The sequence below is a fragment of the Magnolia sinica genome, chromosome 6 (assembly GCF_029962835.1).
Source record: "Magnolia sinica isolate HGM2019 chromosome 6, MsV1, whole genome shotgun sequence".
Classification (NCBI taxonomy): Eukaryota; Viridiplantae; Streptophyta; class Magnoliopsida; order Magnoliales; family Magnoliaceae; genus Magnolia; species Magnolia sinica.
Genome location: NC_080578.1, coordinates 25,190,118 through 25,213,705, shown reverse-complemented (window position 1 = coordinate 25,213,705; position 23,588 = coordinate 25,190,118). Strand labels below are relative to the sequence as shown.

The following is a 23,588-nucleotide window of genomic DNA, read 5'->3' as shown; positions in this document are numbered from 1 at the left end:
GAATGAACCCTATCGAGCATACTGAGTTGAAGAGGTAGGTGGATGAATTGCTTAAAAATGGATTCATTCGTGAGAGTCTAAGCCCTTGCGCCGTACTCGCGCTTCTTACACCTAAGAAAGATGGCGTGTGGCACATGTGTGTTGATAGTAGAGTCATAAACAAGATCACTGTCAAGTATCGGTTTTCCATCCCGAGGCTTGATGACATGCTCGACATGATGGTCACCTCTACTATCTTTTCGAAAATTGACCTCGAGAGTGGTTATCACCAAATTTGTGTTCGCTCGGGATGAATGGAAAATTTCCTTCAAGGCGAAGGAAGGGCTGTACAAGTGGCTGGTTATGCCCTTTGGGTTAACCAATGCCCCAAGTACGTTTATGAGGGTGATGACCCAGGTGTTGTGACCCTTTATAGGCAAGTTTTTAGTTGTGTACTTCGATGATATCTTCATCTATAGTACGTCCCCTAGCCAACACATCGAGCACTTGAGGTAAGTTTGCAACGCCTTGTGCACAGAAAAGCTCTATGCGAACCTCAAGAAGTGTTCCTTCTTGACCTCCCGTGTTATCTTCCTAGGGTTCATTGTATCGTTAGAGGGTATGTCTGCAGACCCTAAGAAAGTCAAGGCCATTGTCAATTGGCCCGAGCCACGTACCATACACGATGTGCGAAGCTTTCACGACCTAGCTACTTTTTATCGGTGGTTCATCCGTGGATTTAGCTCAATTATGGCTCCCATCACAAATTACATACAAAAATGGGAGTTTCAATGGACTAAAGCTGTGGCACGTGCTTTCTCAGAAATTAAGAAGAAGATGACGGAAGCGCCAGTCATGCGCCTACCTAACTTTACCAAAGTGTAACACCCTGAAAATCGGGGGTGGAGCAGGTACCCAACTCCCAAGTTCCAATGCATCACTTATGCAACATAAATAATGATGATTTAATGTTGTCCATGTTAGTGCATAAAACATGAATGAGATTAAGCTAAATCAGCAAATCATACTCCAGGGACAGTTGAATTTACGCAAGCGGAAGACTGTGATAAGTGTATAAAATATATAAACCATTGTACGTCCCTAAAGTATGAACGCATTGCCAGGTCAAATAGTTACAAGTGTTGTTTCAAAATACAAAATATCAAAAAGTGATGATCCACTACAAGTATAAGCCCTGAAGCCCCGTCGATCAGAACGGTCTATAGGAACCCGCCTGAATACTGCATATATGAGAATGCCTCTTCATCATCCTCAAAGTCCGGCTTCGCCTCGCAGGCTGCGCCATCATCTGAAACTACAACAGGGTCTGGTTGGTATTTAAAACACCGTCCCGTAACGTGGGAGTGAGTGATCAATTCAATGGAACAATAAAGCAAAGATTAACATGTTATCAATTCAGTCAAGCAGTAATGATAACGCAATACAACAATCAGATCCTAAGTTCTCTTATTAATGCAAGAATGATATGAAATAATGATCCCTGCCCTCACCTGCACTCCCTCTGCGATCTTCATCTCACGGTCGCGGCATGTCAGTCACTTCCTCAATGCTCTACCCAACGCCAAACGGCACATGCAATACGGTGCATGAGCGTCATTACCAAGTTCTTATTAGGCCTTTTCATACAGGAAGATTGGGAAACTAAGGTACCTCCCTTATATCATTTTCCAAACGATGATCCATTCTAGGGTCGTCAGTCCTAGCTAGTCTCATACGATGTTGCGGTTACAGGTCGTTACAAAGGGCTCGTCACCTCGATGCATGCCTGGTTTATACTCTTGTTTACTATGATGAGGCTCGTCACCTCAGCGTAGTCTTAGAGTATGCTCGAGGTCACTATGAATGGCTCGTCACCTAGACGTAGGCCGACAGCTCGAATACAGTGTCCCATACCACCGTATTCGGCTCACGAGTTTGAGTTGCTCACTGGTCACTATGGGGAGGCTCGTCACCCCAGCGTAGGCCGACAGCACGACCACGGTGTCCCATACCACCATGCCCAGCTCATGAGCTTAGCGGATCGAGGTACCAAGGTTAACGGGATTTTCACAAAGTGAGTTTGGTACCTTAGGTTCAAGTAGTAGCGTCCATACATGGTGAACATACATCGGGTCAATCGGGTTACTTGACGAGCTCGACTGGAACGAGCGCACGTCGAGCCGATCGACATGGAGCGCGTAAGCACTCCGCGTGGCCTAACCACTATCGACAACCCAAGTACGACTTGGATTCATCGAACACGTCCGGTGTAGCGAAACAACCTCAGTCACTAACCCAGGACCTGTTACCGATTGCCTGGACTATACCATAGTCCCAAACACACTCCAAACAATTCATTTCACATGAGATAGTCAAGAACAACATGTGATAATCAATCCACATAGAGATCTTATTTGAGCATTTTAACAAACACATTATGTACATGTCAACATACATAGGCATTTCATCACAAATCACATAATAGTAGATAGGTTACATATGGAAACTATAAGTATAGATAAGGGGGTTGAGGATCCTGTCTCAACGCCCTTATGTCATACCATTAAACAAGCATTTACTCATTCAGACATTTTGTCAAACACTTAGACTACACATATTATATACATGTAATAGACTAGTTACAACGTACATCCCGGCAAGCCCCTTTTTCAAAAGAGTTGCCACATACACAACAAGCATATATCCATAGCTAATAATCATGGCAAGCACAAATTCAAATTCCATATTCATTCAGACATATCAACAAACACGTAGAATACACTATATTCAACATAGTTCATATATATGTGTAAAGTGCGGGAAACATCACAATTAAGCATGTGACAACGTTCAAGTCAGTCATAAATTATTAACTGACATTGAAAGCCTTGAAAACCATAACCTAAACATGTATAGTCCGCACCTTACGCCGGTAACGCGTAACGGATTCGTTTTAGACATTTAGTCTTTGTCAACGGCAGAATGGCAACCTATAGCATGAATTAGGTTAGCTATTTCACCACTAACACTATATGATACCCTAAAACAGATTAGGGTTGGGTTTTCTTACCCAAGTACGCTGTCGGAAACACCGGAATATCGCTACAGACGCGATAGATAAACGTGTGGAGTGGTAGGATTAAATCCCAAGAACAAACGCCAGTACACGCTCCACTTCCTCTCTCTTTCCTTCTCTTTTCTCTCCTCTCTCCTAGGGTTTCCCAAATTCGTATGAGATGAGAGAGAGGGGGTTTAAGGCCCTTATATAGGCCCAGGACCAATGGGAATGGCCCCAGGGCCAAGGTATGCTTAGGTTATGTCCAAAGAGCGTTCATTTCGATCTAATGGAGCACTTCTAGAGGCCCATTTTCTGTGTGCAGTCGGACTTAAGCTCCCTGATATTGGATCTAGGTCAAGCTGAGTTTTTGGTCTGATCGGATTTGCAGATCGACCGTGGCGGACCAGTTTCAGTTCAACGGTCATCGGTGCTCGATCAGGGCCACTAGCGTACTGACATGTGTTGGAAATTTTTCCTAATCCAAGGGTGTAATTGGGTCAGATTCTGACGGTCTGAATCCTTATATTTGGACCTGCAAGTGAACGACTCAGTTTACTTAAGTTTGGGTTTATTTCTTAAAGGTATTCACGTTTCTCACACACTTCGCTCCGGGCTCAAGTTGTGCGTTACTGGATACCATTAGGACTTGATTTCCGGGATGGTTGTGAAGTCCAACGAGGCGGTCATATTTGTATAGTTTCGTAGTTATCGGACTTTCGACGTGCGGTTCAGGTCCGATACGGAGTTTTGATGTGCTCCCGAGAGCAACTAGGACTTGAGATTGATCCTAAGTTTTAAGGTAATGTAGTGGTAATGATTCTGCACGGTTTGGGTCTTGCAGATCATATTTAAAGTGATTAGTGCTAATTTCACAGGTAATATAGTTTAGCATTTGGTTAATCCTCATCTAATTTCTAAAGGTTTCGGTCCTTGGAGATTTCTGCCTGAGGTGGTACTCGGGTCTTTGTACAGATTTTTCCGAGACGTTACACAAAGCCTTTGAGGTAGCATGTGACGCATCAGGAATTGCCATAGGCGGAGTGTTAAGCCAAGAGGGACATCCTGTGGCCTTTTTCAGTAAGAAGCCGAACGAGGCTAAACAACGCTACTCCACTTATGACAAGGAGTTCTATGCGGTTGTGCAATCATTGCGCCATTGGCGGCATTATTTATTACTACAAAAATTCATCCTGTTCTCTGATCATGAGGCATTGAAATATTTGAGCTCTCAAAATAAGTTGAGCCCTAGGCATGCCAAGTGGGCACAATTTCTTCAAGAGTACACATTTGTGCTTAAGCACAAGGCCGAAAAAGAAAATAAGTTGCTGACGCGCTTAGCGGTCATATCATGATGTTGCGGTCCATGAGTATTGAAGTTACAAGCTTTGAGCAACTCAAGGGTGAGTACTTAAACTGTCCTGATTTTGGGATCATTTATGCGTTATTGTCTAGTGACCCACCCTCGAGGAGTGCAGAGTTCGTCCTTACAGATGGATATCTTTTTAGAAGGGACAAGCTCTATATCCCACGCACATCCCTCCGCGATTTTCTAGTTTGGGAGCTGCATGCTGGAAGGATTGCAGATTACTTTGCTCGAGATAAAACAGTTGCCCTTGTGTCTGATCGTTTCTATTGGCCTAATCTCCAACGAGATGTGGCTAAGATTGTAGGGTAGTGTCAGACATGTCAACTGGCAAAGCAGAGGAAGTAAAATACAAGTTTATATACTCCTTTGCTAATTCCATAGCCCCGTAGCAAGATGTCAGTATAGACTTCGTACTTGGGCTTCCCAAGACTATTCGTAAGCACGATTCCATACTCGTGGTTGTTGATCGATTTTCTAAGATGGCCCATTTCATACCTTGTTATAAGACCTCAGATGCCTCCCACATTGCTAAGTTATTCACTTATTCTTTTAGGAGGTTGTGTGACTCCATGGAGTACCTAGATCCATCATGTCTAACAGAGATACTAGGTTCACTAGTCATTTTTGGAAGACTCTCTGGCATCTTTTGGGTATGAGGCTCCAATTTTCTTTAGCATATCATCCCCAGTCAGATGGTCAAACAGAGTTCACGTACCTAGTCCCATCATGTCTAACAGAGATACTAGGTTCACTAGTTATTTTTGGAAGACTCTCTGGCATCTTTTGGGTATGAGGCTCCAGTTTTCTTCAACATATCATCCCCAGTCAGATGGTCAAACAGAGGTAGTGAACCGTAGTTTAGGGAATTTGTTAAGATGTCTAGTTGGAGACCACCACAGGACCTAGGACGTTGTTCTTCCCACAACAGAGTTCGCGTATAATTCTTCAGTCCACAGGAATGAGCCCATTTGAAATTGTTTCAAGTCTTAGACCTTGAGACCCCATAGATTTGATCCCCATGGCTACCCCACAGCGTCCTTTAGAGTTAGGATACTCCTTCGCCCAGCATATACATACATTGCATAGTGAGATTAGGAGGAAGATTAATTCAAGTAATGAATATTATAAACTTTCTGCTAACACTCATAGAAGATTTATGGAATTTCAACCTGGAGATGATGTCATGGTTCGTATTAGGTCTGATCGGTTTCTACTTTGGATTCGTGAAGAAGCTTCATGCCCGTAGCATAGGCCCACATAAAATTGTGAAAAGGTTGGGGTTGAATGCTTATGTTGTTGATATCCCTATTATCATAGGTATCAGTTCCACATTTAATGTGGAAGATCTAGTTCCCTTTCATGAGCCATTACCTTTATCCACCGGTTCTCCTGTTTCTTCCCAGACCCCCCTATATATGGACCTTGGCCACAGCCTGATCTTCCTATACCGATCTTACCTTCTCTTCCACCTGCACCGAGAAGAGACGAGATAGAGAAAATTTTGGACTCTAGAGCAGTTTCCACTCGCTCCGGGGGTTTCCAGAAATTCCTAGTCAAATGAAGGAACAAGGCCATTACAGATAACTCTGGGATCACAGAGGCAGAGCTGCAGCGCATCAACATCGATTTGCTCGAAAGACACAAGAGTTCACTTTCGCCAGTGACGAATTCTTCATACTCGGGGAAAATTGATGTGGACATCAGTGGTGCACCCTTTAAAGTGTACCAGAGGAGGAGGCATCGCCGACAGAGTACCGGAGCGGAGGAGTTGATGTGGATGAACGCTGGGTCCATTGGACCCATTTTTTGGCGCGCTACGAGTGCAGGTGCCGCATGACCGCATTCTGACCATAGATCCATGGGTCGGATTTCACACAATACCACACAGGTGTTTTAGTTTTAAACGTTTTTTGTTCTTTTTTCTTGTTTCGGGGGTTTTATTGCACTTTCTTTATTTTTTTTCATCTTTTTGTTATTTTTCTTGTTTTCGGGGGCTTTAGTTTACTTTTACTTTTTCCATAGCTTATATATACGTTGTAAGAAACCCTATTTTCATTATTATTGAATGAATAAAAATTCGTATCTTTTCTTCCTCTTTATTCAAAAGATTAGGGTTTCAAGATTGACCCTTGGGTGTTGAGAATTCCACCCCGATTTCAGGTTTCCTTCTTTCTAGATCTTCAAGGTGTAAGAAAAGGTAAGAATCATTATTCTTCTTTTCTTTTGACGACAAAGGACCCGTACTTTCTTAATCTAGAACCCTTCATTCTTCACCCATTTTGTTCCTCTCTGGATATCCCCCTTCTAGTTTGAATAGAAAAAAAGGATGGTTAGTTAGTAGAATCAAATCCAAACTTGACCGTGGACTGACTTATGCTAGATCTGAGATATCCTCGTATCCCTAGGTCCTCCATTTTTACTGTTTACGTGATTTTATGCTAAGGGACATGATCCAGACGGAATGACTTCATCTTTGTGTTGAGATTTACCTAATCCCTTTGATTGGAAAGGGTTAGTTGATTCATATATTTATTTAAACATAATATGATTATACATGCATCTAGGATTGGGTCATCACATGTCCCTACATCACTCCTCATCTTAAGACTCATCCATCTCAAGTCAACATACTTATTTCAGCTACACTCATCCTATGAACATGTTGTTCTTTAAGAGTTATTATTATTATTATTATTCTTATTATTCTTTTCTTTTCTTTTTTTTAATAAAGGCAACACTACCAGAGATTGAACCCTGGATCACTTGCACATGCTATACTGTAACTACCAGCTCATCAAACAAGCAGGAGACCGAATAAGAGTTATTTTTGGTCAATGTATCACACATGACACTCTACCAGAGTATCAAAGTATTCTCTGTTTAAAGAGGGGGAGTTGTATGATACCTTGGCATCGTATAACACTTGATACGCATGCACTTGAATTGTACACATGTTATATATTAACTCAAACTGAACCAATTAAATTGTGGAACCCACTGCCGCTAAGTCATGGTCCCAAAATCAGATTGTTTGAACAATCCCGACCTTTGATTCGTGGACACTTATTCCTTGAAACAAGACCACTGGATATTTTTCATTCTTATCTGTCCAGTAAATGTCCACCAATCTCATCGTCAGATGAGGAATTAAACCTAATTTTTAAGTTATGAGACATAATTTGGACAATTTAATTTCAATTACTTGTACGCTGTATATATAACTTTTGAAAATAATTAATTCAATGTGTTTTCATTCATGTCTTCCATGATTTATAAATTATATGAACTAATGCTTAATATAGTTGCATCAATTCTATTAGACAGCGCATAGTTTATGACCCTGTACAAATGAAACTTATTATGTGTACTTTTTTGTGATCTTTTGAGTTCTAAGTACATAATGATGTTATTTTTCATCTCCCCCGAAGTTTCATTGAAAAATTCAACCAATTTCCCAATGTTTCCCAAAAATAGTGATAAATTATGTGATACATGCGATATTTCGTATGAGATACCCGATATGTTTCTGTATCCCAAGGGTGTGATGCATGCGTTGATACCAATGCTGAAAACACTAGCGAGGGATTGTTACCGGGAAAACAAATCCAAGGCATATAAACTTATTGGAGTTGAAGATGTGAATGATGAGAGGTGAAAAAGGAGCTATAGCAACAACTTACTATTCTCAACAGTTGTATGCATCTGCAAGGAAGTTTGATTAATATGGTTGAGCATGTTGACATCTCTGGTATCCACTCTCAAGTTAATAACAGGACCAGTTTTACTAATTCTTTTTTGGTTTTGCTTTATTTCCTTTATTTTCTTTTTCTTTTTAAAGCTCTGTACTTTTATCTTTGATGCATCTCCAATGTGACACTTTGTTTACTTATAAATTAATCTTTTTCATATATGTGATGCATTTTTCATCAGTGCTATATTGTCTTCCAATGGGAATTTGCTTGGGAGTTTGATAGAAAGGACTACTTGGCATCTTTTCCTTTTCTCTTGGGTCTTTTGCTTTCATGTTACCATGCCCATTTGTATTTGTGCTGCTTAATGGTTTATTTATCTAAATAATTGTTAATGTGTCAATAATAAATGTGCTGCTTAGCCAATCATTCGATTGGATCTTTACAATATCTTATTAAATTAATGATTGTATTGTCTTGTTATATAAAAATAAAAATCCTTGGGTCATTTTTGAACAGACTGAGAGCACAAGCTCAGAGAGAGAGCGGTTGTTGCTTATCAAGATCTCAGAGTTACAAGCCAGGTTGGTCATCTTCATGTAAATCAAGTAATTTGACAGGCAACCTTGATGGTTTGACAGTTTGTTCTCGTGCTTATAGTATTGCTTGACACTTGAATTTTCTTGGGCAAAAGAGAATACAGTTTTTATTAGAGAAATCAAATGTGAAGTGATTCTAATACCATTTCCTGCAGGATGGCCAATCTAACTGATGAATTGAGTGCAGCAAAGCAGAAGCACATACAGGTGAGATAGAGATGGCAATCCACCTAGTTGTTCTTTTCCTGAGAGTGACTTTCCCAGTTTGAATTTCAAATGTACGTAGAATACTATTGATTCTTAATGTGTTAATTTCACCCGCGACTTTTATGATAGATAGCTCTACTTTTACAAAAGTAACTACCTTTGTCCATATACTTGGGGGAACCATTTGTAGGGTTATTTTGAGTCTCAGCGATGATTTGAGAACCCTCATATTAGGTTTAGAAAGAGTAGTGATGTTGACTGTGCAAGAGTGAGAGATGTTGCCTCGCATGCATTCGGTGATAGGTGCAATGATGGTGCGGAAATTCCGGATAAATCTTTGGTAAAATGTCGTCAAGTCATGGAAAAAACGAACCTCTAAAAGGGTTCATAGGGTTGGCTACTCTGCAATGGCCTTGATTTTCTCGTGATCAACCTTTATCCCTTCTGCAGACACAAATACCCAAAAAACACAACATATAGACAAGAAATGAACACCTTTTCAAGTTAACAAATAGTTACTCCCTCCATACTACATAACATATTTGTCGTAAATGATCTAGGTGAACAGATGAATCAGGACTAAAAATATGAATATCATTTAAATAGACAACTAAGAACTTTCCCATAAAGGGGTGGAATACATCTGTCATCAGCCTCGTGAAAGTGCTTGGCGCATTTGAAAGGCCAAATGGCATGATGGGCCACTCATACAACCTGTTTCGAGTCTTAAATGCGGTTTTCCACTCGTCCTTGGACCAAATACATATATGATAATATCCTCTCCTTAGGTTAAATCTTTCAAAAGACCTTTACTCTATGCACCATGTCCAGCATATCTCCAAGTGAGAAATAGTAAACCGGTACTTGATAGTAATCTAGTTGATCGCATGACTATCCATGCACATCTTCCAAGATTCATCTTTCTTAAGGGTTAATAATGCGTGAACAACACATTGTGACATGCTTTCCTTAGTTAAACCCTTTTGTAGCAACTCAATAACCTATCTGTGGAGCTTGGCATGTTCAGCCAGACTCATCCGGTAGTGTGCAAGATTTAGTAGACTGGAATTTGGCACTAAAATATGTTATGTTGAATGTTCCTCATAGGAGGAAGTCCAACTGGGAGTTCTTCTGGTACTAAGTCTTCATATTCATAAAGGAGCTCTTGTATAGGAGGCGAAATATCTGACTGCTTCGTGTTTTCTTTAGCAACTAAAACATAATTAATGCCAGTGTCATTGCTTTCTTCTTTAAACTTCTACACACTGAGTGACTTTTGACCCTCCTCTTTATCAGATTTGGGTATTGGAAGATGTTTTATTTTGTGCAATGTGATACTAACACCATCCTTGACAAAAGAATAGGTGTTAGGCCCGAGTCAAATGCACCATATCTTGGTCCCACAATCATGCTCTCTAATAAAATGTGGTATGCATTCATGAGGATCATTTCACACCACACCTCATCCTTGTACTTGGATCCAATATTGAAAGAAACTAAGCCCTTGGAGTGAACAAAATTTTCTCCCATTTCTTGAACCAATGAATTTGATAAGGTCATGGATAGTTTTAATTTACCCATTATTTATTGTAAGACAATGTTCTCATTGCTCCCCTTGTCTACCAAAATTGTGCATATCTTCCCACAAGAAGTACAAGTGGCACGGAAGATATTATGTCACAACCATCGCCCCTCATCAACCACCCAAGGCATTGATAGTATAGTCCGTTGGATAACCAACAACTCTCTCCTATCATTATACACATCTGTTGCATCTTCCCTAACATGCACCTTATCCTTATATGCATGTTATTCATATTCTTCATCAACTTCCAACTTTCGTTTGAATGTGGTCGGGGGTGTCTTCAACATATTCTCTTGAAACAAATTTACTTGTGGACTAATGTTCAGGACAGTAAAAAAGAACAATGTCCTTATTGCCCACACTTGAAGCACGTGAAAGTAGTGTTGCTTTGTCCCATTTTGGGTGCACTAACCTCTCGTCCACAACCACCTCCCCACAGATTGGGGCTTGGCTTCATTGTTGGATGCTGGCCCATCGTCTCTCGGCTTGTGGGAGGCCCTGTATTTGCCTTACGTGAGAAGTTAGCACGATACCCCATCGTCAATGACGGCTCTTATGTGGCGCCAAATCATTTCTCAAGTCCCCAATTAATTATCTTCTCGGCTTTCAATGCAAGTGTATATGTATCGGACATTTTAAATATATTTTTAAATGGCAATTCATTTCTGATATCTGGGTTGAAGACCTTCAAGATATTTTGAAATCTTTTGGTCTTTATACTTCTGAAACTTTGCCCGTAATGCCAATGTATGGAACTCCTCGGTGTATTCATTTACAGACTTGTCCCTTGGAGTAGATTATGACATATTTGATAGAGGTCGCGTGCATAAGTCGTGGATAGGAACTTCCTTTTTAATTTCCTTTTCATCTTTTCCTAAGAATTTATTTTCTCCTTACCTTGACAGATTCGTTCGGCTTGGAGATCATCCTACCATGCTAACACATGACCGGAAAACTTCATCATCCCTAACTTCACCTTCTGATTATTCACGATTTCCTTGTACTCGAATACCTTTTCCATCTTACTTAGGCAATCAATCAAGTCGTTAGCATGCAACCAACCATGGAATTTCACAATATTTACCGTTATTCCAGGTTCTCTATTACATTCCAACAATTGAAGATTCTTTGATTGTTGGTGTCTTCACAAGCCGGGGTCGCCTATGTTGGTCTGGACCTTGGTGGGAACCTTTCCTGACTAGTCCATGTGTTCCAACTTCGGTCTATGGACTATCTCCATGCCGGAGGTCTCCCACTTGATTAACGAAATTGCGTACTGTATGTGTAAGTTGATCTACTCGCTTTGTAAGTGCGCAGATTAATGGAGCTACTTGCTTGAACTCTTCCTGTGTTACCTTTTTATACCATTAGAAGATGATATAAAGCACAAAATTCCCAAAGATGTCCCACTCTAATACTAAAATGGTGCAACCAGGTTATCGAGTAAATGAGATCTTGACACCTAAATCACAAAGAAATGGATAAGAGTACACCCAGAAGAATATTTGAGTAGAGAGGGAGGAATACTTTATTAATATCAAACTTCTTTTTACAAAACTTAAGAAAACTCAATACTTTGAAAATTTTGGAATGCCTACTTCCTACACCGCCCTCCTTTTTATAGACTCTAAGTGAATCTCTAATGAGAATTCCCTTAACTAAGAGATTGATTTGATTTCAAATTAATCATAGTTGACTTCAAATCAATCTAATCTACCTAAGATGGTAAAAGTCTAATAATAGTAAAAGCAAATATAAAAAATAATTCTAAGTATATCTCTAAATCAGTCCCATATCTTCAGTCACATCCTCCTCATATCTCCAATCACATCTTTAAATTAACCCCCATATCTTCCAAAAAGTGTAACTTGCAATCCTTGATTTATGCCTCCAAATCTATAATACAGTTAAAAAATCAGCACATGTTGTGCCCTACGGTGAGCTATAGGCCTACACCATTGCTGGGACCTATAGTGGGCCTAGGTTGGTTGTGGGCCTGCACCACTGTGTCACATCTTGGTTCATCCTTTTAGTCCAGAATCACTTTGCACTGAGTGTGGAAATAACCTCATTTGTGAATTAGTTTGCTAAATCAGTTCAAAATTCATGCAAGATTTGTGATTTTGGAGAATGTAATACAAATTTCTAATTTAAAATCATGTGAATCTGCATTCTTGCATATTTTTATCCAGCATTCAAAGACAGTTACAGTTGTGTCCTCACCAGTTAAATGTTATCATGCTTACTCACCTAACCTCTGCTACTGATATCACAAGTGGGTTGCAAAAGGGTGCAGCATCTTAAATTCCTGACAGGAATATTAAGGCATTTATGCCACTTAACTGCATGCGTGGGCTCTTTAGTATCTCCCTCTTTGAGTTGGTCATTTTCTTTTGGGATTCTCATCTTTCAGTAGGCTTTGCTTTATCAGTTCGGTGTGGATTGACTTGTCTTTTGTTTTCAGTTACAACAGCAGCTAAATGCTGCATATTGTCGAGAGGAAGATAAGAGCAGAAGAGAAAAGGACAACTGAAAGAAGAATAACAGAGATTGTAAAAATAGCAACGTGTAGATTGAGGTAAATAACATCCATCCTTTGCGTTAGGTAGCTTTTGGGTGTACTTCCCAAACTGTGTTTGGCCAGGCATCCCCAGCATTCTCAATATGCTTTGTTTAGGGGCATTGGGGAAAATGGAACCTGCATTAAGTGGACTAGCATTTTCCTGCCTGTTTTGATGTTGCCCCCTAATTACAGCCTTGCTGTTCTTATCTCAACATGATTTCAGCATTTCACCATGGTGCATCCTGTTGGCCTTAGGAACCATGAGATCCTGGCAGGGCTTCCATTGCATGTGGAATGGAAAACCTAGCCTGCATAAAGTCGGCTAGAGCTTTCCAGCCATTCTGCGCAAGAGTGAGATGATTACAACTTTCATGTTCTCATCTCAACTACAATTTGGCCACAGTGCATCATGTTGGTGTTGGGAACAATGAAGTCCCAAATGTATATCCTTATGGTTGAGTTTGGGTGCACAATCTGAGTAATGAATTATCAGTACATTGAAGTGTAAATGACCAAATTTGAATTTCCTTAGCATTCACATTGAGGTTTTGGGCTCCAAATTGCAATTGTGTTACTTTCAAGCCATTGTTCTGTCATTTTCTCTTGATTCAAAGTCAACTTGTGCATCTAAACATGGCCCATGCACTCATCATCATCATCATGTAAGCCTTAATCCCTACATAGGGTCGGCTACGCAAATCCTGTTCTGCGAGTCCACTCTATCGAGGACAATATCCTCAGTAAGCCATAGGTCATCAAGTCTTTTCTTACTAACTCCTTGTCCTTTTGGGCCTTCCTCTTGCCCTTTATAGCCTTCGAATCTATTCACTCCTGATTGGGTGGTTCTTGAACTCTATTTCACATGGCGAGGTCATCCAATTCTTATTTTCCTCGTCTCATTATGTATTGACGCTAACACCTAAGTTCTCTCAAATGCATTCATTTCTAATTCTATCCTTCCTTGTATTTCTGCTCATCCATCTCCACATCCTCATTTCAACAACACTCATCCTATGAACATATTGTTCCTTAGCTGCCCAATATTCTGGCCCATAAAGAAGTGTGTTTGGGTGCACCACCGAGTCTAATTGTAATATTGCAAATTAGTTCAATAATGTGAAAATAGCCAAATTGGCGATTTAGCATTCATATTGTACTAGGCTCCCAGTTGCAGTTCCATCCTGTCAAGCTGAAATTGAAATGAATGCTGCCGCAGTTTAAAAGATACTTCCTCATTTTCAATCGTTCTTATGTTTTTCTCATATCTGCTCAACTAAACTGATGTTCGCAATTCATATCATTTGATTTCAAATGCAGCCCATATGTTTTCCCATTTTATTTTACTGGTAAGCGATCGCCATCACTCCTCATATTAGAGCCTGAAGAAAGAAGCAGACGAGGCATCCCAATTCCTTCGACCACAATCACCGACTATTTATCAAAGGGACTTTCTGAGAGAAATTGCAGCCTTCACAGAAGATAAATAAATGAGATTGTTCCTCAAGGTATATGTATCTGTCGAAAACACTACCAATTTCATCTCGCTCTTCATTCGTTCACATGGAGATAACAATCAGCCCATCACATGTAATGGTAAAGCCGCGTGGGCGATTATTTTCGAACCACTCACATGTTTGTTAAGCTGCCAATAGTCGTGGAGATGGCGGTCGACGTGTAATTGTGCATCCAATGACTGTATTATCATCGGAAATGTTGTTAGAAATGTCTTTTTTGCCATCTGGTGCTTTTTTTTTCTTTTTCTTTTTCCCACATGTCTAATATACCAATGTGTCACTTGTGCCACATGTGCAATCATCCAATTTCAAGCACCTCACTTGTGCCACATGTGCTTCCGTCCTACTTCAAGCAACCCATGTCCATCCTCAAGCACCCCGCATGTGCCACTGTGCCACCGCCCAGCTTCAAGCACTCCCACATGTTCCATCATATGCCATGTGCCACCATCCATCTTCAAACATCCCACACGTTTTGTGTGCGATAAAGTTTCATTTCGCTGGGCAACACTCTTAAACACGAGCACAATTTTCTAGGAAAATCTCATTGAAAACAAACAGGGGACAATCTTTTCTTCCATGTGATTTTGAGAAATATTATTTCCTTTCCCATGCTTTCTTTCTGTGAATCCAAACAAGCTATAAATGGAAAATGTAGAAGCCTGCCCTAAGATGTCTGAGCGGAGGGGCAGTGGGGCGCAGCACATCCATCCTACCTCAAAAGGCAGAATGCCCAAACGCACTACAAAGTTTGGCACAGGGCATCTGGTCCGTGATCTTACTGGGAGCCATTCATCTAGTGGGCCGGTAGAAAAATGGAAAATGGAAAGCCATCCATGCGGACAGGTAGTCTTATGCCATCTGCGTGTTTTCAGAGAGTTACACTTGGGTCAGGCCCAACAAATGAACGGTCACCGTTCTCGGTGCTATCCTTTCTTATCTTTTTTTTTTAAAAAAAAAAAAAAAACAGAGGGAGAAAAAAGAATGGCTCTCTTAAGAGGCTGGTTCCTGTACTAGTCATCCTACGGTGAGCGTTTCTGCAAGTGCTGCATGCAGGGCTCACCGGGTGTGTATATGGCATCCAAACTGTCCAAAAGGGTTGGCTCACCATGAAAGTTGGATGCTGCAAAAATCGGACTGATCGAACCATCAGGTCACAACATGAATATAGAGGTTTTTAGACGGTTGTCTTTAGTGTTAGGGATCACTATGTTGTGTACATGGTATCCAAACCGTGCATTATGTGAGGTAAACCATGACGAAGGAATTCTCGATTAATCAAGCCTAGAAAATCATTAGGTGGGCTAAACTGTAGAAACAATGGACAATCATCTCATGGTGGCATACGTGATGGTTGGATTGGGGTGACGCTTGCTGGATAGGTTGGATGCTATAAACACATCCTCGTGGGTCCCATGCGCAACACACGTAGAATATGCTTATTCTATATAGGGATTTTGCAGCATAAATGTTTTCTTTCCTTGGAGATGGTTTAGGTGACTAGGTTGGGAGTGCTTGAGTAAGACGTCTGAGAGAGACATCTTTAACTTGAGAAGCTGTGAAGCTATTTAAGAGGCTTAGTGTAACCGGTCGAAAACAGCTAGCCGTGCAGCTAGTCTCTTAGATGCAAAATGGTCAGAAACTGCCAAAAACGGCTAGTTTCTCACCAGCAATCAGAGATACTTCACTGCGTTTATGACCTTGAACCAAAATGTCCAACCATCCTTGCCTATATAAACAAAGCTTGTCTGGTTCATTCAATCAATTCAAACATATTAACTCATTCTCTTGTATGAACTAATCAAGCTCCAAGTGTTCTATGATCAAGCCAATGGGTTAAATATGAACCTGAGCTGGCCAGAACCAGTAGACCCATAAGAATAAGACCAATACAGTGTTCTAAGCACCAAAGCCAATCTTCTGTTTTCTATCTCTTTTTCTATTTGGAAAATTTCTTTTTTGTTTTCATCCGTCGGAAAAACTATGTTTACAAGTTCCATTAGTAGTTCTTTCGTGCTTGCTGAATGCAGACCTAAACACAAGTTCGTCGTATCCTATAATGTATTTGCTTGCAACCTGTTAGCAGTTTCAATTAGTTTGAAAATGAGCGAATAACGCTTTAAGGACAGTGTAATTACATGTGATTTAGCCTGTTCTTAATATTATATTTTTTGGCATCCTATTTCCTTTTATTTTATAATAATTATAAATCCGTAATTTGAAATTATCAAATCTCAACATGGTCATCTGTCATCCTAACTGTTGATCAGACGAAATACAGTCATTGTTAGCTGCCTCAAAATCTTTAAGTTTGGATGATCTTAAACTCTAGAGGCCCGCAAAACAAGAGTTAAGGTGGCAATCCATATTCAAAAGGAAAAGAAATAAACGATCAAAACGAGATGTTTTCTTTATGGGTATAGGCTATGATGTGACCTTGACCCTAAGGACCTTCCAAACGGTTTGGATATAACACATACCTCGTGATAAGACCCTAAGGACCTTCCATTAATTGTTTTATTTAGGGTGGCAATCTATATGTATTTTATTTAGGGTCCTTGGGATCAAATGGCTGAATATTTCAAACGAGATATTTTATTTATGGGTATAGCCTATCCGTTGACGTCACTAAGTTCTGTGGGCCCCACTATAATGTGTGTTATATATAAACTAAGGAGGACCATTTTGCTGGATTATTTTAGGATGTGGAGTCCAAAATTGAGGCAGATCCAAAGCTCAAGTGGACCACACCACAGAAAACAGCAAGGACAATGATTCCCACCGTTGAAACCTTGCTAAGGTCTACTGTGATGTTTTAGTTGCCATCCAACTTATTCATAAGGATACAAAGATGTGAGTGAAGGTGACCGAGAAGTAAGAGAAATTGGCCGCGAAGTGAGTGAAATTAATCGCGAAGTTAGTGAAATTGACCGCGAAATGAGTGAAATTGACAGCGAAGTGAGTGAACTTACTGCAAAGTGAGTGAAATTGACCGTGAAACGAGTGTGAAATTGACCGCAAAATGAGTGAACTTAACCGCGAAGTGAGTGAAATTCACCGCGAAATGAGTGAACTTGACCACGAAGTGATTGAAATTCACCGCGAAGTAAGTGACTTGACCGCGAAGTGATTGAAATTAACTGCGAAGTGAGTGAACTTAACCGTGAAGTGAGTAAAATTCACTGCGAAGTGATTGAAATTACCGTGAAGTGAGTGAAATTAATAGTGAAGTGGCTAAAATTCACCACGATGTGAGTGAAATTGACCACGAAGTGAGTGAAGTGAGTGAAATTGGCCGCGAAGTGAGTGAAATTCACCACGAAGTGGCTGAAATTCACCGCAAAGTGAGTAAATTTGACTGCCAAGTGAGTGAAGTGAGTGAAATTGGCCACGAAGTGAGTGAAGTGAGTGAAATTGGCCGCAAAGTAAGTGAAATTGACCGGTAGTGTTGTCGTCCTCTTAGTTAAAAACCCCAAAAAAAGTTGTGTGGGCCGCCGCCACCTTAGCTTTTTGCACTCCAATTGTTGGTCAGGTCCCATCTAAAGTCTATTTAAACATCAAATGGGTGTCGAGGGACCGGATTGTGACCGATCGAAGATGGCGGTGGCTCATTTGGACGTTGAAGGACCAAAAAAAGGTCTGATAGGAAGTGGAGATGATCCGGACTGTCATAACTTTAAATGGACGTATCTCGCAGTGAATGAAATTCACTGCAAAGTGAGTGAACTTCATCGCAAACAGAGTTAAATTGACCGCGGCCTAAGTGAAATTGATCGAGGACTGCTTGAAATTGACATCTTGACCGAGAACTGTGTGAAATTGACCGAGAACTAAGTCAAATTGATCAATAATTGCTTCAAATTAACATCGTGTTGACCGAGAACTTGCGAAAATTGGTCGACAACTTCATGAGCGAGTTCTCGATCAATTTCAGTCACTTACCGATCAATTTCACTCAGTTTGTGGTCAATTTAACTCAGTTCGCGGTCAATTTCAGTCAATCCTCGGTCAATTTCACCAACTTAAGAGAGTTCTCAGTTAACTTCACTAAGTTATCGATCAGTTTCACGATATTCACGGTCAATTTCACGATGTTCGTGGTCAATTTAGCTTAGTTCACGGTCAATTTAACTCAGTTGAAGACGTCAATTCTAAGTAGTTATCAGTCAATTTCACTTCATTGTCAGTCAATTTCATGATGTTTGCGGTCAATTTCAATCACTTCGCGGTTAATCTCACTCAGTTTACGACCAATTTCACTTAGTTCGCGGTCAATTTCATGATGTTCACAGGCAAATATGCGACACATAACTTGGAAAATTGACTGCAAATTAAGTGAAATAGACATCTTGACTGAGAATTTCATTCACTTCGCGGTGAAGTTCACCTAGTTATCGGTCAGTTTCATGATGTTCGCGGTCAAGTTTACTCAATTATCGGTCAATTTCATTCACTTCGCGGTCAATTTTCAGCCACTAGCTGACCTTAGCTCAAACTCGGCTCGACTCGGTCCTCAAGCCTGACTGGCTAGCTTGGCTCGGCTCGGTTTGGTCAGCAGCTTAGGCCAGTTCGAGCCGAGTTCGCCTGTGCGGCATTTTCACAAACACCTGGGCTGCACCTTCAAAATCTCACTATATTTAAGACAACAACAATGGTTTTACATGTATTTTATCAAACACCTTCTAAGCAACATAAAAATTAAGAAAAAAAGGGCATTCGTTTCATATACATACCTTCCTTGCCACCAGCCACACTTCGTTGGGTCATTTCATCAAACACTTGGTGAGCAACATCAATATCAAAAGGGAGGAAGACCGATGTGAGCACCTGAGCGAGGAGGGAAAGACTAGAGAGAGAGAGGGAGGAAGACTGGAAGAGGGGAGCAAATGCTTGGGTTAGAGTTTAGGGGTGTCAGGTAAGGGAAAAGGGTTAGGGTTCGTGTAGCCGTGCGGGTAAGGGAAAAGGAGTAAAGATAAAAGGTGTAGGATTTTTTTTGAAGGGTATTTATACCCCTGCACCGAGTCGAGCCGAGTTCAAGTCGAGCTGGGGCAAACTCGAACTCTTTTTTCGAGCTCAAAAAATTAGCTCGACTCGGTTTGAACTCAGCTTCGAACCGAGTCGAGTCGAGCTTTTTCAAGTCGAGCCGAGCGAGCTAACCGAGCTAGCTCGGTTCATGTACACCTCTAGTTTCAATCACTTCATGGTGAATTTCACTCACTTTGCAATCAATTTTAAGCACTTTGCGATGAATTTCATTCACTTCGCGATCAATTTAAATCACTTCACGGTGAATTTTATTCACTTCGCGGTGAATTCCAATCACTTCGCGGTGAATTTCATTCACTTTGCAGTGAACTTCACTCTTTTCACAGTGAAGTTTACTCACTTCGCGGGGAATTTTATTCACTTTGCTATCAATTTCAATCAGTTCTCTTTGAACTTCATTCACTTCGCGGTGAATTTCATTTACTTCGCGGTCAATTTCATTTACTTCGCCGTAAACTTCATTTACTTCAGGGTGAATTTTATTCACTTTGCAGTGAATTCCACTCACTTCACGGTGAATTTCATTCACTTCGCGGTCAATTTCATTCACTTCGTAGTCAATTTCAATCAATTTGTGGTAAACTTCATTCACTTCCTAGTGAATTTCATTCACTTCGTGGTGAATTCCACTCACTTTGCTGTAAATTTCATTTACTTCGCGGTGAACTTCGTTCACTTCGGGGTGAATTTCACTCACTTCGTGGTGGTTTTCATTTACTTCGCGGTAAATTTTACTCAATTCGCGGTGAAGTTCAATCACTTCATGGTGAGTTTCATTCACTTCGCGGTCAATTTCACTCACTTTGTGGTGAATTTCATTCACTATAAGGATGAATTTGACTCACTTCGCGAATTTAGTGTGCGTAGCCCGACATAGTGTGTTGGGTCACTAAAGTAGCTCGTCTTACCCAAAATCATATGTGGTACATCCGACAACTCATTTCGGTTTGCGAGATATGTCCGTTTAAAGTTGTTACGGTCTAGATCATCTTTGCTTCCTATCGGGCCTTTTTTTAGTCTACCTTGACCATGAAACAAACCATATGAGAGTCATATTTGGAAAGAGTGGGAAGAATGGAATATAATAAAATTAACTTTGACACAATGCAGTCCTTCGACGCCCAAATGGGTCACCGTCGTCTCCGATCGGTCACTCCTTAGCCCATTTGAGGTTTAAGTAGATTTTAGATGGGACCCACTCAATAATTTGAGTGCAGAAGGTTAGTGTGGGGATGACCCACCCAACATAGCCCCACATTTGGCAATAGGTGGGACCCACATGCATTTAGAGTTCACGTTGACTTTCGTGCTTTCCAAAGGCTACGGTTATAATCCGTAGCCATAAGGAACGACATCTTTCGAAAATTATGTTTCTGATAAAGCAGAGACATTTTGGTTCGGCCCGTACAGCAGGGGCTTAGTTTGGTAAAGTAAGTTTGGAGGTAACGACAAAGGTGGGTGTTTTAAAAGTAAGGCGCATGGTCAGAAAAAACTCTTTGAATTTTAGTTCTTTGACTGGAGGATATCTAGACATATCTATATAACTCGCCGCATTACTATCAAGGAGTCAAGGTTAGACTTATCTCTCACTCAAGACCCTACTCAAGTTGCATGTCATGCAGTGCCTAAATATCAGGGTGGATACAGGATACAAACATGATGGCCGGACTGCGCCTAATCCGCTCCCATTGATTACAATGTTGGTTTGGTTAGTTCCTACTGCTGCCTATTTTTCTCGAACATGTGGGGCCCACTTGATGGCTTGATTATGGGATGATGTGTGTTCACGGGTTACCTCACCCGACCTGATGAATGGCACGGATCTTCCATGCTAGATCCGTGTTAGATGAGTGGACCCGATTAATACATCTGGCTGCCACATTATATAACGGAGAGATGGTTCCATCACATTCCCGGATCTTCTCTCCCCTCGATGGGACTCCTTTAAAAGAAATTTGAGACTTGATTGTTGCATTTCAGTTAGCTGGATTGTGTCCCAATCTGTCTCACTTTCATCTCTTGGTGTGGGGCCACCGTTGATTATCTATGACTTAGAAAATTCATTTAAAGTAGATGATCAAACCATCCAATCAATATACTTTCACTCGTAGGGTATGAACCATTGCTTATTTATTTATTTATTTATTTTAAATTTTGACGCTCCATTTCTAGGCCATGACTGAATGGTTACGATAATCTGATCAGCGTAATTGTTGGGCCATTCCATAGTCGGCAGTGGTAGATGAGTGGTACGTGTTACGTGGAATCCTCTTTAAAATGACACTTGTGTAACAACAACAATTGGAGCTTTGCTAAGCCCAGATGCATATGCAAGGCAGCTCTTGTACACTTCAAACACAGGCCTTTATGGCATTATTTTCTTATTTTAATGTTAAATCATCATTAAAATATATTTGATTAATATTGGTTAGATTCAAAAAATTTATGATAATGTCATGAAAAGTATGATAATTACAAATTTATTTATATCTCTTAAATACATTTGCATTTAGGGCTGAAAGTTGGGCGAGTTCAACCCGACCAACCCGTGACCGACCTAACATTGGGTTGGGCTTGGGCATGATGTATCGGGTTTGGCCTCGAGCTTGGGCCATAAAAACACCAACTCGATAAAACTTAGGTTGGGCTCGGGTTGCCCAACCCAACCCAACCCAACCCGACCCGATTGATATATAAGTTCCTTATAAGTTAATTATAATTGAGTGCAAATCGTCTTTGTTGAAGGCATAAGAAATTCCAATGTCATCAAGTTTCATTGGTCCACATCATTTCTGATGACTCGAGCTAACAAGGCATACTGGATTTCTCTCCCAAATAGATTGCTTGATACACAATACAACTTTAAAAGGAATAGTTGTCCTATATTTTAGCTTGTTTGTTTTTTAAAAATAAACTTTTTTACGATAAATAACTACTTATATAATAAATAAAATTATAGGTACAAAATATAATAGGCATATTGAAAATATAATAGACCAATGTAATAACGAAAATATTAACATATATTTACCTAACCAACCCGGCCAACCTGACCGAGCACGCTTGGGTTGGGCTTAGGTTAAGAATTCCCAACCTGAGGTTGGGTTGGATCGGATCAAGGTTGAAGTATAGGAACCTTGGGTTGGGCTAGGGTTGAGCCCAACCCAACCCGCCGGACTTTCAACCCTATTTGCATTTAATTAACTATTATTATATTTAATTTACTAGTCCTAAGTTGATAATGATGGCACATACCTTTTACGTTATATAAATAATTAGTAAAATAAGCAAACCTAAGAAGAATCCGCAATCAAAAATCAGATTGGTCCACTAGTTAACTGAGCGATAATTAACTGAACAAATACATGATTATGAAAAATTTGGCCCAAAGACTTATATCCTATCCACCTATTTCTCATTTCAAAGCACATGTCGAGGGAATCACCATTACTTTAGGACAATAACATCTAACATGGTGAGGCCCAGCTGATGGACGGCTTGGATATTACAGTTGTCGACCTGGCGCAGCCCAAGAAAAAGATCAAATCTCTATTTCCCACTTGATTTATCTTAATCTATCTGATGATCAAGTGAGAGACATGCATCATGGAATTAAATCAACGGTCTACATTCATTCAAGATGAATGAGTTGCCTAAACGAGGATTGGAATGATGTATTTGCAGGATATAACTCTTGTACATATGAAGCCCGGATGGTCAGAGTCGGGCCCCATTTTGGCCGGTCGGGTTTTCAAGCCAAGCCCATTCACGACATTTATTTTAGCCGTACTTAAACCCTAGGAAGAAAAAACATACCATGCCCTTGAAGAGTACGGCCAATCATCTCTTTCATCCATCTACCTCACCGTTGCATACAAGTAAGTGACCGTCCAAATCATGGGGCCCCATGACATATGGGTCTTGTATGAAAATTCATCTGATCAGATGATTACAGGCTTTAGATCTTGCCCAGTGAACCTCG

The 23,588-nt window shown here is 40.5% G+C and overlaps 1 protein-coding gene across 4 annotated transcripts in view; it reads left to right on the top strand.

The window, feature by feature from the left end:
• LOC131248574 (serine/threonine-protein kinase BLUS1-like) overlaps window positions 1–14,781 on the top strand; it is a 42,587-nt gene extending 27,806 nt beyond the window's left edge. For all 4 annotated transcript variants that reach the window (XM_058248915.1, XM_058248913.1, XM_058248914.1 and 1 more), the window contains 4 exons: window positions 8,612–8,676; window positions 8,847–8,898; window positions 12,948–13,061; window positions 14,364–14,781. In XM_058248915.1, the coding sequence (XP_058104898.1) occupies window positions 8,612–8,676; window positions 8,847–8,898; window positions 12,948–13,016 (186 nt within the window). In that variant the 3' untranslated portion in view covers window positions 13,017–13,061; window positions 14,364–14,781. The remainder of the gene's footprint in view (window positions 1–8,611; window positions 8,677–8,846; window positions 8,899–12,947; window positions 13,062–14,363) is intronic.
• Window positions 14,782–23,588: the final 8,807 nt, after the last annotated feature.